General features: G+C 39.1%; 1 protein-coding gene across 2 annotated transcripts in view; it reads left to right on the forward strand.

Moving 5' to 3' along the window:
- The window catches only part of LOC102683743 (BMP-binding endothelial regulator protein), a 186,864-nt gene that overhangs the window by 159,082 nt on the left and 14,860 nt on the right, over nucleotides 1-12,922 (forward strand). For both annotated transcript variants that reach the window (XM_069195204.1, XM_069195205.1), the window contains exons 5-8: nucleotides 895-994; nucleotides 5,353-5,435; nucleotides 10,342-10,432; nucleotides 11,125-11,207. In XM_069195204.1, coding sequence (XP_069051305.1) covers nucleotides 895-994; nucleotides 5,353-5,435; nucleotides 10,342-10,432; nucleotides 11,125-11,207 — 357 coding nt within the window. The remainder of the gene's footprint in view (nucleotides 1-894; nucleotides 995-5,352; nucleotides 5,436-10,341; nucleotides 10,433-11,124; nucleotides 11,208-12,922) is intronic.

Below are 12,922 nucleotides of genomic sequence, written 5' to 3' on the forward strand. Positions count from 1 at the left end.
TGTGCACTAATGAATTACTTTATTGACTGCTATGTTTTTATGAAATAAAATCGATAGATAGACTTCTCATCTAACGAAAACCAATCCTTTTCTATGACACTGACCTTGACTAGGATATGATGACTGGTGTGCTGTAAACCAGAGGAGTGACGAACCCCCAGCTTACACTATTGGCTCTCTCATAAAAGATGAGGAAATCAGTTCTCATCCAAAGATAAATGGCAGAAAATAAGAAGTGAGACTTTAGCCTTTTGCTCCATGTTACTATATGATGCTGTTAGCACTATTTTCGCCCTGAAATTGCAATCCATTGGAACAAAAGCATAAGTAGTTTCTAGGTCTGAGTTTCCTATAGTCACGCATCTCACATCTATTAATATCCTTTGTTTTTTTGGATTTGCATAGCAGTATGTTTGTAAGGTATTTAAATAACTGCAATACTGATTGCATGTCCTGAGGCAAGATCTTCCAAAACATGCTCTGGTGTTCCCTGTGTTACACAACATTGGGATTGTCTATTTACAAGCACAGCAAAACAGGAAACTTCAGATTACATGACTGAGTCCGGGTTAAATTCGGCAGTCAGAAAGGCACATCTCTCTGAAGGAGAAACAGAGAAGGCATCAGAGAGATACCACACACAACTTTTTATTTGCTTAAAAGTAACAGTAAGGACTGTGATTACATTTAGGTGAAACCTTTGGGTTTTTCGATAATATGTATTTAGTCTGGGCAAAAAAAGCTAATGAAGGAACATCACAAAGCAAAGGGATACCTCTTACAAAATACACGACTGAGACTGATGATAGAAGTCCCCCAGTAATTAAGCTTTGAGGGTTGAGAAAGGCAGATTCCTAATTATATCTCTTGATGTTTTTTTCTTGCTCCATTTAGGACCAAAAAGCTGACTGTAAGCAGGAAAAGTGTCCACCAATATCCGAAGACTGCGCCCTAGTGGTGAAGCAGACGGGTGCCTGCTGTGAAAGCTGCAAAGGTAGAGTTTCGATCAACTTTACAAAATAACTTTTGGTGTTACGTTTGGTAGAGTGAGTGGGTTTTCATGCTGTTCTGTGAGTTACTCTCATCAGCGTTCATGGTGGTACATCGTGTAGAAAATAAGAAAAAAAACCTCCGACTCCAATACTTAAAAGTTGAGCCTTTTCATGTGATCTATGCATCAGGTACATCACCTAATTTCTTGTCTGGATAGGTTTGTTTGTATGCAGCATATGAAAAAAAAAACACATTTAAATACTGTGTCATGTGGTCGTTTGTCATTCAGTGATACCTCTGTGCCTACAGCTATATTTGCATGCTCGAAAGAATATTGTTTTGTGTTTTAGTCACTTCCGTTTTCTGTATTTTGCCACGAAAGACACACTCTAGTGTGACTGTCTGCGCACGTTATGTTGAAGGTTGCAGCTAAAGGACTGATCACAGCAAGACCAGCATTTACCTTTCAGTGAGACAGGAACAGCCGTGGTAAATTGAGAAAGTGTATTCCGTCTCTGATGAGACTGAAAGAAGTCTGTACTGAAACAGACTTCTGGAAAGACTCGACGTGCTCCTGCCAGTGATCTCCCAGAGGAAGCAAGCAGAGTTCACGCCCAAACACGTGCCTGCTGCCGATGAAATATCGAATGTATTGGGCTTAAGAAATGATATCCTGCAGCGTGAAATGAAGAAATTTGAACTTTCACAGAAGTGATACTCTTTGCCATAACCTGATCTGAGGAGGAGGAGGTACACAGAGCATCCATGGCAAGGACATTGTAAATATAGTTTCTGAAAGAGATGCATTCCCTGCTTTTACATTACAAACGTTGCATTAGGTTATACTCAAGTTTTATTATTTCAAACTTTACGCGATATGCCAAAAATGAGGCTTTATCAAAACCCATCAGTTGAATTCAGTTTTTTTGTCGTATGCACGAGTGCAATGAAATGCTTATTTGCATGTGTGTTCCAGTACAAAGACATTAAGGGAACTCCAAACCTAAACACAGAACAACAACAGCAGCAACAATGGGCTTAAATAACAGCCAACTTAAATAAAAGTCAGTACAAGCCGTGTGCAAACCAAAACCATGTCAAGACACTATTGAAAGTCATATGTTAAACCTTTGGGAATTAGGACATACTAGCAAATTTTATCTACAGAATAAAAGCCTGGGACATCTACAATCAAACAGGCTCTGGAAGAATGTGCTGCCCCATCAATGATATAGAGCTGAGCAGCTAATGGTGTAGATAAGGACAACAAATCAACCATCTTCACAGCAAGACTTTGGAGACTGTTTAACAGCTGAAGTGACCGTTGCTGGAGTCCAGACTCAGACGTACCCATCAAAGAGAGATTCAACCAGGCATCTCGGGAATGAATACGTTTGGGCTAAATGTCATTGGTGAGCTGCTTGACCTGTTTCTTAAAAGAGAATGATGACCGTTAACGCTAGTCACAGGGTAAAGCCAGTCTGAATATGTTAGTACAGATACAGAGGGATGTGTTCTTTGTGGCTCCTAGAGAAAAACTGGTTACTGTATATAAAGGGAGCTGGGAGGCAAGCAGTTACTATTCCTCCATATAGTGACCAAGTCATTGAAGGATACTTCAGGGTTTCTGTAAAATTGAAATATGAAGTGTTAGTACAGCCCACCGCTGAAGTAAGATTTTCTGATATATTCCTTTGTTTTCAACAGTCATCCATCAACGGTCCCTTGTGAAACTGCCGAGTATCTCTGATCTCTAGAACTAGAGTAACAGTATTAGTTATCACTCTTTAATTTCGAAATATAATTTTTATATAACTCAATATCAAGTGTTTTCAAATATATATAACCTATATCCTAATGTTACATGTTCCTAAAACTGAACCTGTAGTTGTGTTTTGTGTGTGATCTCTGTCAGAATGTCTTGCCTTTGGACTTGCAGAGTGACAGAGCATGGCTAGCTGTGATGCTTGTTACCCACCTGATTATCTTTAGATGACATAGAAACACTTCTGTCTCAACAAATAGACTTCTTGGCATCACAATAGATACAGAGACGGCCTGTGGTCAAACTTAAATAAAGAAGGACATGTGCATGACATCTAATTAGATAAAAATAAGCTAAAAAAATTACAGAACTATTGAACGATAGACAATCTATTTTGATGCCGTTTTGATCATGATTGCTGAATCTCCGGTGCTGTTTTCATTATAAAATATAATGTTTATTTTGTCTATTTACAGACTTTTTGTATTTTCTTAAATTTAACAAAATAACTAGGAGATAATCTATATCTATATTAAATATCTTGTCACCAGCAAGCTTTCCGTCTGTTCTTACGTGAATTCCTACCTAGTTCTGTCTTCAGCTGGAAACAATCAAAACCTGATCTGCTTTAATGTCATGTAAACTGCCTCTGTTCCGTTTGATTTTTTTCCCCCATTGGTTTTAGAAATGTTTTCTGATGGTAGTTTAGGGAAAAGACGACTCCAGAGAAAAAAACACAATCTGATGTATTGAAACTGAGCTTATTTGCTGTTTTTGTTGTTGAGTGACCAAGTACTTGTGTATGTGCAATTCGGATCTGATGCATGGAGTTATGAACCTTTTTAAAAGAATGTGAGTCTTTAAAGCAACAAGGATTTTCTCAAGAAATCTTTTTCATAGTGGGCAAATTGACCTTTTTTGAGATGGCCACACAGGTAAAGTCATTATGTTGATTCACATTTATGACCAACAAGGTTGATCAACGGGTATTCTATTGTGAAAGTCACAGGCACAGGTACAGTAGCATACAGGCACACCTGTAACCTGGTGCACACCTGTGGCTGTGGTAGGAAGCAATACAGGTTACAGGTGTGGTGTTGTGGGATTTGGTCCCAGTCTTCAAGATTATGACTTTTCACTGGTCTCTGAACCTCAGACACCACTGCCACCCAGAACCTCCCGACTCATCTCACAGATGTTCGAGGGAATAAGGCCTTCACTGCATGCTTGACACAATGGCACCTTGCAAGATAGCTGTTGTTGCACGAGCTGGGTGGGGACATGAACTGTCCTGCTGCAATGATGTCACATTAGAAACAGAGAAGCAAGTGAGGTCTCACTCGAACAGTGTAAGGAGGGGGTTTTAGTGCAAGAGTTGTAAGATTTATTCTTGAGTATATCACTGTCTGCCATGTACAATACAAAAAACATTTAACCACTGTCCAAAAACCATGCACTTTATTTTTGTAAGAACATAGATGCATAGATTGAGTGATTACTGTCTCGATTTGTTAGTATATGAACACCATGTGCTTTTTACTGTACTCCTCTCTCTATTAGTTAGTAAACACTTAAAATGACAGCCGGGAGTATGAAGAATTATGTTTCATAATAACGGGGGTCTTGCAACAGAGTAAGGAAGGCAGTTTTCCAGGTAGACCTCTAAACTTTGACTTTAATTTGACCTTCAGACAGATGTTTCCTTTATTGCTGAGATATTTTGAAATGGCTTTGCCAACAGGGCTCTATTACAACTGTGGGGAAATAAAAGATAATGCAAAGAGTAAACTTTTTAAGTGAAACATTATTCTTCCACGTAAGTGCCAGCTTTTCAACACTTTTATGGTTAAATTAAAGGACGTTTTATGAGAGAGTGTGCTTTTGAAGCTGAGCTTTTTGGAGATACATCTATAAGCATAACTACTTGCTTTATTTTAATCAAGTAGAGCTTTCAACATGAACATGACCTAATATAGTAAGTTATGAACTGGGCTTTTTATTGTTTTTGATGTGTACATGTTCCTGTGCATCTGCTCTGTATGGGGGAGCAGGTTATTATATGTGAAAAACAACCTTTTTGTTTTTCATTGCAAGTGGAAAAATTCAGCGGAACTCATATTGAAAAGTAACAGATGTCCGCAAAATGATTGAGTGAGAGGAGCTTTTACTGCTGATATAAACAGTTAATTTCTAGATGAAGACTGGATTAAAAGCCTTAAAAAAGCATGCCTCCGTGTTGAAAGGACTATGAAGGTGTACCATCTTTACGCATCATTTCTGTGATGCCAGAATGGACTGACCTCGTTTCTACCTGATAGTCATGGCTGCGCCATAATTCAGAAACATTCGCCTGAATTAAAAGTTTAACCCACCCGCATTACCGACAGCTTGCCCAGGTATTTGCTTTCTTCTTAGTCAGACCCAGTCGGAAAATACTGGATTTGAAATGTGCCATTATCAGGTGCTTCATCGCCTAGCCTGATTCAGGGCCTCTGTTTGAGTGTTGATTTGTTTTTTTCTGATTCCCGGGACTCGGAAACCAGGAAAGAGTTTGCTTTGAAGCACGCCAGTCATTTTCTCCCCCTTGTCTTTAGGTTGCCAGATCGAAGGGAGATACTACAACAGTTCCACGCAGTGGCAGGTCTCGTCTCTCTCGTGCACCACGCGCTCATGTCAGGTACCGCTTTTCTCATTACCCAGCGTGCCTCGCGCTCGCTGTCCGAACCGATCTCCGGGAAGGGCCGGCGACCGTTCCGTGAGCGAGCGAACGGGGTTGCGTCTCGTTCCTGATATTAGAATCCTGTCAGGGCAAGAGGACCCGTCTTTCTGCTGCTCTGTCCCAGGCCAGTCTGACAGTTCTCGCTAACTCTGAAGTGGGTGGGGAGCCTGCAGCTTGATTTATTGTCGAGTGCTGTTGGGAGACGGGCCAGGTAAACTTGGCAGCACGGCCTGTCCATCTGCTTGGATTAGGCTTCTCCTCCTGCGTCTCCAGTCAGGCCTCAGGATGCCGACTATCCAGGATTATATCTGACAGGGGCTGTTTTCTTCTGTTCTGGAAATGTGCTGCGCTGATCTTGAGAAGGAGGCAGATGTTAACCTGAACTGATGAAGTGATGCAGCCATGTATCACCAGGAGGAACGGCCTCCTTCCTGATTCTAGCTTTAATAAGGAGACCCATAAATTACCATTTTATGTAGTACATATGGCAAGATAAACTAAGAAACCCTGACTTAAGGGTAAAACGGGAACAGTCGCGAACTGAGAAGCTACTTATGACTCACAGACATACCTTAAGTTCTTTGAATTCGCCTCTAGGCAAATGTGATCACAAGCAAATGGATCAGTTTGAAGCTCTGTGCCAGTAGACTATGCAATGAAACATGAAATAAGTCTGAACTACTAGAAGGAGTTTCATTCCAGCCAGTTAGTCGTAGTCGTTTGACCACCTGGAGTGGTGGAAAAAATTTAATAATCAAGGGACAGAGAAGGATGACAGAAGTTGAGCAAGTCTTATTCAGAACTACCACTCAGAAATGTATTAGTTTTGGTATGGGCACATTTCCAACCACCTAGCTGTAACATAATGTCCGACTCGTTTAGGTATACATCTCAGATTTAAGAGTTGTTTAGTTTTGCATTCCAAGATTCGCTTAGGATATTCTGAAGTGAAACTATGTTGAATAATATCATGTGTGTGCCTGTCACCTGTCAGTCACACTAGAAGTTCCAGGGATGTGAGACCAGAGCCTGTGAAATCTTTTGTGTGTTTGAATTCTTGACAGAGGTGGGGTAGGGCAGTTCTAGGTGCTCAGCACAGTTCTTGTGACTCACTGCTTCATTCTCTATCTCTTGTCAGCCCTTTCCATAAATCTGGAGTGTGGTGTCTGGGGTGATACAACAGCCCATCTTGGCCACAGCAGCCAGGTTTCAAGCTTCGGTATTTTATAGTCTTGGCTGCGCAGATCTGTTGTGATGAGACTTCGGGCCTGGTAGCCCGCCAGCTGCAGAGAGGGGGGTCAGTCAGTAGAGGGAGTGGCTGCAGCTGGAGCTCTCTTAATAAGAAGCACTCCTCGGTGTCTGAAGTTTAAAGAAGGGACAGCCAAGGTCTCACTGTAATTAAATATTGAGCTGCTGTCAGCACAATTAAATGGTCTTCAGCAAAAAAAAAAAAAGGGCTTATTTACAAAAAAGAAAATGTCAGGCAATCCAAATGGCTGCAGGGGCATTGGAGTAGAAAGTGATTACAACTGAACTTTAAAGAGATCGAGCGTTTTGCTGTCTGCATGATGCGAGGTTATCAGAGCACGCAAGTGCGACATCTTAGGCCTCTACGCAGGTTAATGTTTGTGGAGTGACCAGGCCTAGTTGGTTTTTTTGTCCACCTATTATAAGTTTCTCCTGCCTGTGAGGAGCTTCGTTTCAGCTGGCTAGGCTGACTCTGAAGGTGATATTTACTGATGTGATATTTACTCAGCAATAAGAAGCAAATGAAAAGAAATTAACCGGCCCCTCCAAAATAATTATGAAGCTGTATTACCTGTTGTGTGCAAAGACTTGGGACAGTGGAGAGTTGATGAAATAATCAATAGGCATCACCCGCTGTGAGTTCATGCAATGAAATACAGTCTTCACTGACGGAAAGTTAAATCTCCAAATACTGATACACAAAAAGCACCAATATCCAGAACGCGGCGAAAAAATCATGTATATCGTGACTTTTATATACTCGTCTTTTAATCATGGACTAAAATAAGTAAAACTAACTAAAATATATTGACTCAAATATATAAAATAGATTGTATAGCTATTGTATTAATTCAGAATGTGTTTTTAGGTTTGGCATTGCATAAAACATATTTTAACAAAATGAAAAAAAATGTGGAAGTATATTTTATTATATATTGCTTTAAACTTTCATACATTTAAAATATAATTTCAGACAAATATATCTTGATTTATGTGTTTTTAGTACAGTATTCTTTATCAAGTGTTACATAGTACATGGACAGTATATTACCTAATGGATTATTTTGTACAATATATGCATATAGTAGATAATAAATGTATGTTTTATAATATTTTGAATTTAAAAATATATATTTCAAACATGTTTACCGCATATGTGATATATATATATACTATATGTGATATTTATATCCTATTAAACCCACCAGGTATTAGAAAACTGGTATTAGAATTAAACTTAATATACCAAGTTATAAAAAATTGTTTTGCAACTAATTTTGTGGGAATTTAAAAAATATATTTAAGCAACATGTAACGTATGAGAAAGTGGAATTTATAAATGCATTTCAGGGGAGAACGATATATAATGCTGTGCATTTCGTGTGTTTGAATTGTCCCTGAAAGAATGAAAAATACAGTCATTATCTGAGAGAAACATCTTTCTTGCTTAATTACTCTGCCTGCTGTGTTAATTTGTTTACCAGCGTGTTTCCATTTAAAAGAATAATCTGATGCCCAGGGAACGCTTCTTATGTTTTAGGAACTGATTGACTCCTGATAACAACGGCGGTTTTGCTTACTAGTTTATTTGTTGCAGTAAAGGTATAGTGTCAGATGTGCTACTATAATATTAATTCTTTTTAATGAAGAGTTTTTGAAAATATTTGGAAGACCATTATTTTTTAAAGTATCCTAATTTCCAAAGTACAATACAAAATTAAAATCTGTGAAAAAACTTTTTGATTAATCTGGAACTACCATTCCATGTTTTTATAACTATTCCGGAGTTTATTATAAATGAAAGAATATAGTCATAGAAGACAAACTTCAGTCGGTCTTTTATCATTTATTAGATTATGGCTGTGCTTAAGGACTGAAAGGAAGACTCAGCACAACAAGATCACTGTATTTATACGTTTGTTTTTAGAAACTTAAATTAACTACAACAAATTCCTAAAATTCCTATCAAGAATGAGCATATCTGCCTGCAAGACGGCACCACTCTGAAACTGCACAACTGTTCATACGGTCTACACAAAACCTGAGTTCATTGCCGAGCCCACTTGAGATGTTGTCCCCTTGATAAGCAGGACGTATCGGTGCCTTTACATTGGTTTTACATTTCCATACTCTGCACAGAAGTAAAGTCCAACCTAGAGTGTGGTCCTCCCTGGGCTCTATTTTAGACCTTAGCGCCAGAACAGCACTAATGGTCCGTTTCCATCAGGCAAGGTGAGGATTCACTTCTGTCCCTTGTAGCTGCCCGTTGTTTCATTTCCTTCTTTCTTTAATTGGCCCCCTTGCCGATGAGTATTTTGGATTGAACTCATTATTACACGAGTCTGCACATGTGTTCTCAAATAATAAGAAAGTATACTGGTGGTGAGAAGGAGAATTATATTTATTTTGTATATTAAAAAAGCTAAATTAGCAGTGGTAGATGGTCTGAGGTTCTCTTTCTCTTCCTTCGACACGTTTGAAATTCCCAAATAATTCAAGGCATGTATTCTGACTAACAGTGGAGGAGCTGAGAGTTGGAGCGTAGTTAGTATCAGCTGTATGGATATCTGAAACATTTCAGAGGAATTATGTGTGCATACACTGAGAGCATGACGACAGCATTCCTCGAACGCCCACATTTCTTTTTCAGAAGGCAGCACTGCAAGTAGTCGTGTATTCAATTCAATTCACGTATCAGAATCTCAGGTGATGTACGAATTTGGAGAGAAATTGTTTTCAGGCATCTCATCTGGGTGACACACCTAAGAACTGTAAAGTGTATGTTTACAGGGAGAAAAAAAATCAAAGTTGACATAGAAAACGTTGCCCTAAGGCTATAAAAATCTGCCTCCTAGGAATGCTTTTAGTTATGAAACAGTGTATTAAGTAACTTTATAGTTACCCCACATCAGGGCAGACAGACTATAATAGAATGCTTCACCAATGAACTAGAAAACATAACACTGCTTTTTTTCTCCTTTACCAATCAAGTTAATTTTTGTTCAGAAACTCTGTTGGAACAGCTGGTTAGCATGCCGTGTAGCAGTCCAACCAGAAATAAAGACACAATCATGAAGAGTGGATATTTGAGCAGCAATTAATCACCAAAATGCTCGTCAGCTGTGTGTTCAGAAAAATAATGCATTCACGAACTAAGGGCTGGCTTCACTCATATCAGAGCCCAACTTTGAAATTAGAATACACTGAATCAAGTAGTTGAAAAGTAATTTTCTTGATTTTTTTTTTTAAAACAAAAACCTGAAATGTTTGAAATCACATTCTGGACATCATCCGTTTATTGTGTATATGTAAGATGTATAAACCTAAATGACAGAAAATGAAGATAATGCCTTTCAAACCAGTGTCCCTAATGGCCGATGGTTTTTTTTTTTTTTTTTTAATGTGTTGTAGAAACATCTGAATATTTATTTGGTTGGTTTGTTTTTGTTCCAGGTAAGAAAATCCCAAAACGAATTCCTTGTTTAAAAATAAAAGGCTTTGGTTTAGGTCTCTGCACTTTTTGAAGTACATGCAGAACTAACTGACAGTTGTGATACTGTTGATTCCTTTCAGAAAGATAGAAGTGTGAGCTATCTTTATACTGTCTCCCCAACAGGAAGGTGTCATCACAGAATCAGAGGTGCAGTGTGTTGTGCACTGTAAGAACCCCAAAGTTCAAAAAGGACGATGCTGCCCAACATGTCCAGGTACTCTGTGAGCTGAGAACAGTGTCATTCTTTGTTGTTATGAAAAAAGAGTTTGATGAAATCTGTATAGCAGGAATCTCCAACCCCGGTCCTTACCAGCTTCAGTCTAGAAGGTTTTGTAGGTCACTATTAAATCACCCAGTTTCTAAAGATATGGAACATTTGTGAGCAGTTAAAACAGGTGTTTTACTGAATTAAGTAAGTCAGAGATTTCGTGACTAAAATCTAGATTCCTTTCAGGCCTCAAGCACCCGAGTTATCTTGATTACATGAGTTACTTGCTTGAGTCACCAATAAAATACAAGTGTTGCTAGTCTTTAGAAACAGGTCACCAGTAACTAAAAACTGAACAGGGGCTCTCCAGCACCAGGGTTGAAGGCTTCTACTCTGTAGTCTGACAACTAATAACACTTATCTGGGATTGGGAGGAAATCTTGCACCGTTTCAAGACACAGTAAAGCTTGATGCAAGATTGTATTTTACTTTACACAACCCCAAAAGAACTGCCTTACTTCATTGTCACTGCTTATTTAAATCCTGCTGGCTCTGATTAATCGTGAAGTCGCACAAGGTTTCCCTTTCTAGCCTTCTCGGGGGAAAAAATAAGTCATAAAGGAATACAGAATAGCTATATGGGCCCCAGGTTACTCTACATGTGATCCCAGCATTCATCAGCTGTCTTTCTCTTGCAGGATGTGTCTTTGCAGGGAGGCTATATCGAGAACAGGATGAGTTCCACCCGGAAGAAAATCAATGTGTCAAATGTACTTGCACTGTGAGTAACACCGGCTGGTTTTTTTTGTCCACCCCAGTCACGTCTTGCGATCGTTTGAAATGGGACTTCCACGAGCAATGTAGATGTATGTGCAAGACTCTGTTTTACTTCAGCTGTCAAGTCTTAAAAAGACTGAGTTCCACCCCTCGCTTTCTCACAACTGGCGTGAACGTCATGAGAGATACAGGCAGGGTAACATTACACTCTCCTCTTCTTTGTTTTGAAGGCCGATGTTATTTTCTATTGTGATCTTTCAATCTCTGTGCACTTTGATTTGATAAATGGTGCTCCTGTGTTGACCCGTTAACGATGAATGCAGACCTCAGTACTATCAAATGAAATGTTGTATTTTTCTAAAACCAAAAAATGAATAATTGACTTTTAGTAGACTATTTCTCATTCTCGACTATCTTTTCCACAGTTTATTGAGGCAGTAAGTCTAGACTGACTGATCCTAGCTCTTGAAAGAAATCCAGGTTTCCTTTAGCTCCTAGCACTTGACTTACTGTACAGTAGCTCCCTGTTAGAGCTTCCAAGATTGCTCGGTTGTTTTAACACAGCCTCAGAGAGTACAGCTGAAGAGCAAAGCAGTTTACAAGCAGAGACATTAGTACAGCCCCATCCCCAAGTGAGTCACGACTGCCAGCAACATACTCTAAACGCATACCATCTTATACTGAGCATATATTAATATCAAGTAATAACAATAAGACGTTCAATTGAAAGGAAAACATTAGAAATATCACAAACTGAAAGAAGCAGTTCAGGACAGTTGATAGCTTATTGATCTGAAGATCTCTATTGATCCACACTCTGATAATTCTTCACGTTGAATGAGAGTTCCCCTTGTTTTCAGTCCTAAATGCAGTATAACAAATTGAAGTTACTTCCGTTCACATCAGTCTGGAGACGACGGGATTTAAAGGAGAACTGCAGTCCCATTTTCTCAGTCCAGTTATTAGATTTCGGTAATAAAATAAATTGATGATAAAAATTTACAAATTCAGAATTAAGCACAAAACCGTGAACTTTGAAAGTGCTGTATATTTGCCATCTTATCGCAAACTCGCATTCGAGTTCCCATGGATTGCGATGTGAAGTAGCCCTTCCTGCTCACTAGTCATCGTAATATCGAGCGAAAAAGTACAGGTTGTGCATCAGACATTTCACTGCGTGAATGTTCCAACATGATCTGCATGCAGAGTTAACAAGTAAGTAGTATTTGTTGGCAAAACTGTCTAGAAGTCGAGAGCAGTATCTCTATTGGATTAAAAGAGACGTATTCACAACCCTGCTTGTTTACAATTTAATAGAGCCGCTTCACCTCATCAGAAGTTCGGTTGCCTCATTCGGAATCGCAATAATGGCAATGTGGCGCTGCACATACCTGGAAAGTTTTGTCTGTTTTATGAAGTAAACAGGAGGTTTTATAGGTTACTGTGTGCACAGTACTTTCATTGTGGTTTGAAGTACCCTCATCAATGTCGATTCTTTATAACCCCAAAGTATGAAAATGGCATTGTAGTTCCCCTTTAAATTTGTGCAGGGAAAACCCCACTAGCATGTCGGCACACAGCTTACGTTTGTGTTTACGACGCTATTGCGCTTATGTTTTGGGGTTATTACGTTACGGTACTTGGCAGTACGATACCTTGGCAGGTTTTTGCCATTCTCTGTTTGTTATAAAACTTGCGCAACAAGGAGCAGACGTCTCC

This window comes from Lepisosteus oculatus, chromosome 10 (genome assembly GCF_040954835.1).
Source record: "Lepisosteus oculatus isolate fLepOcu1 chromosome 10, fLepOcu1.hap2, whole genome shotgun sequence".
NCBI lineage: Eukaryota > Metazoa > Chordata > Actinopteri > Semionotiformes > Lepisosteidae > Lepisosteus > Lepisosteus oculatus.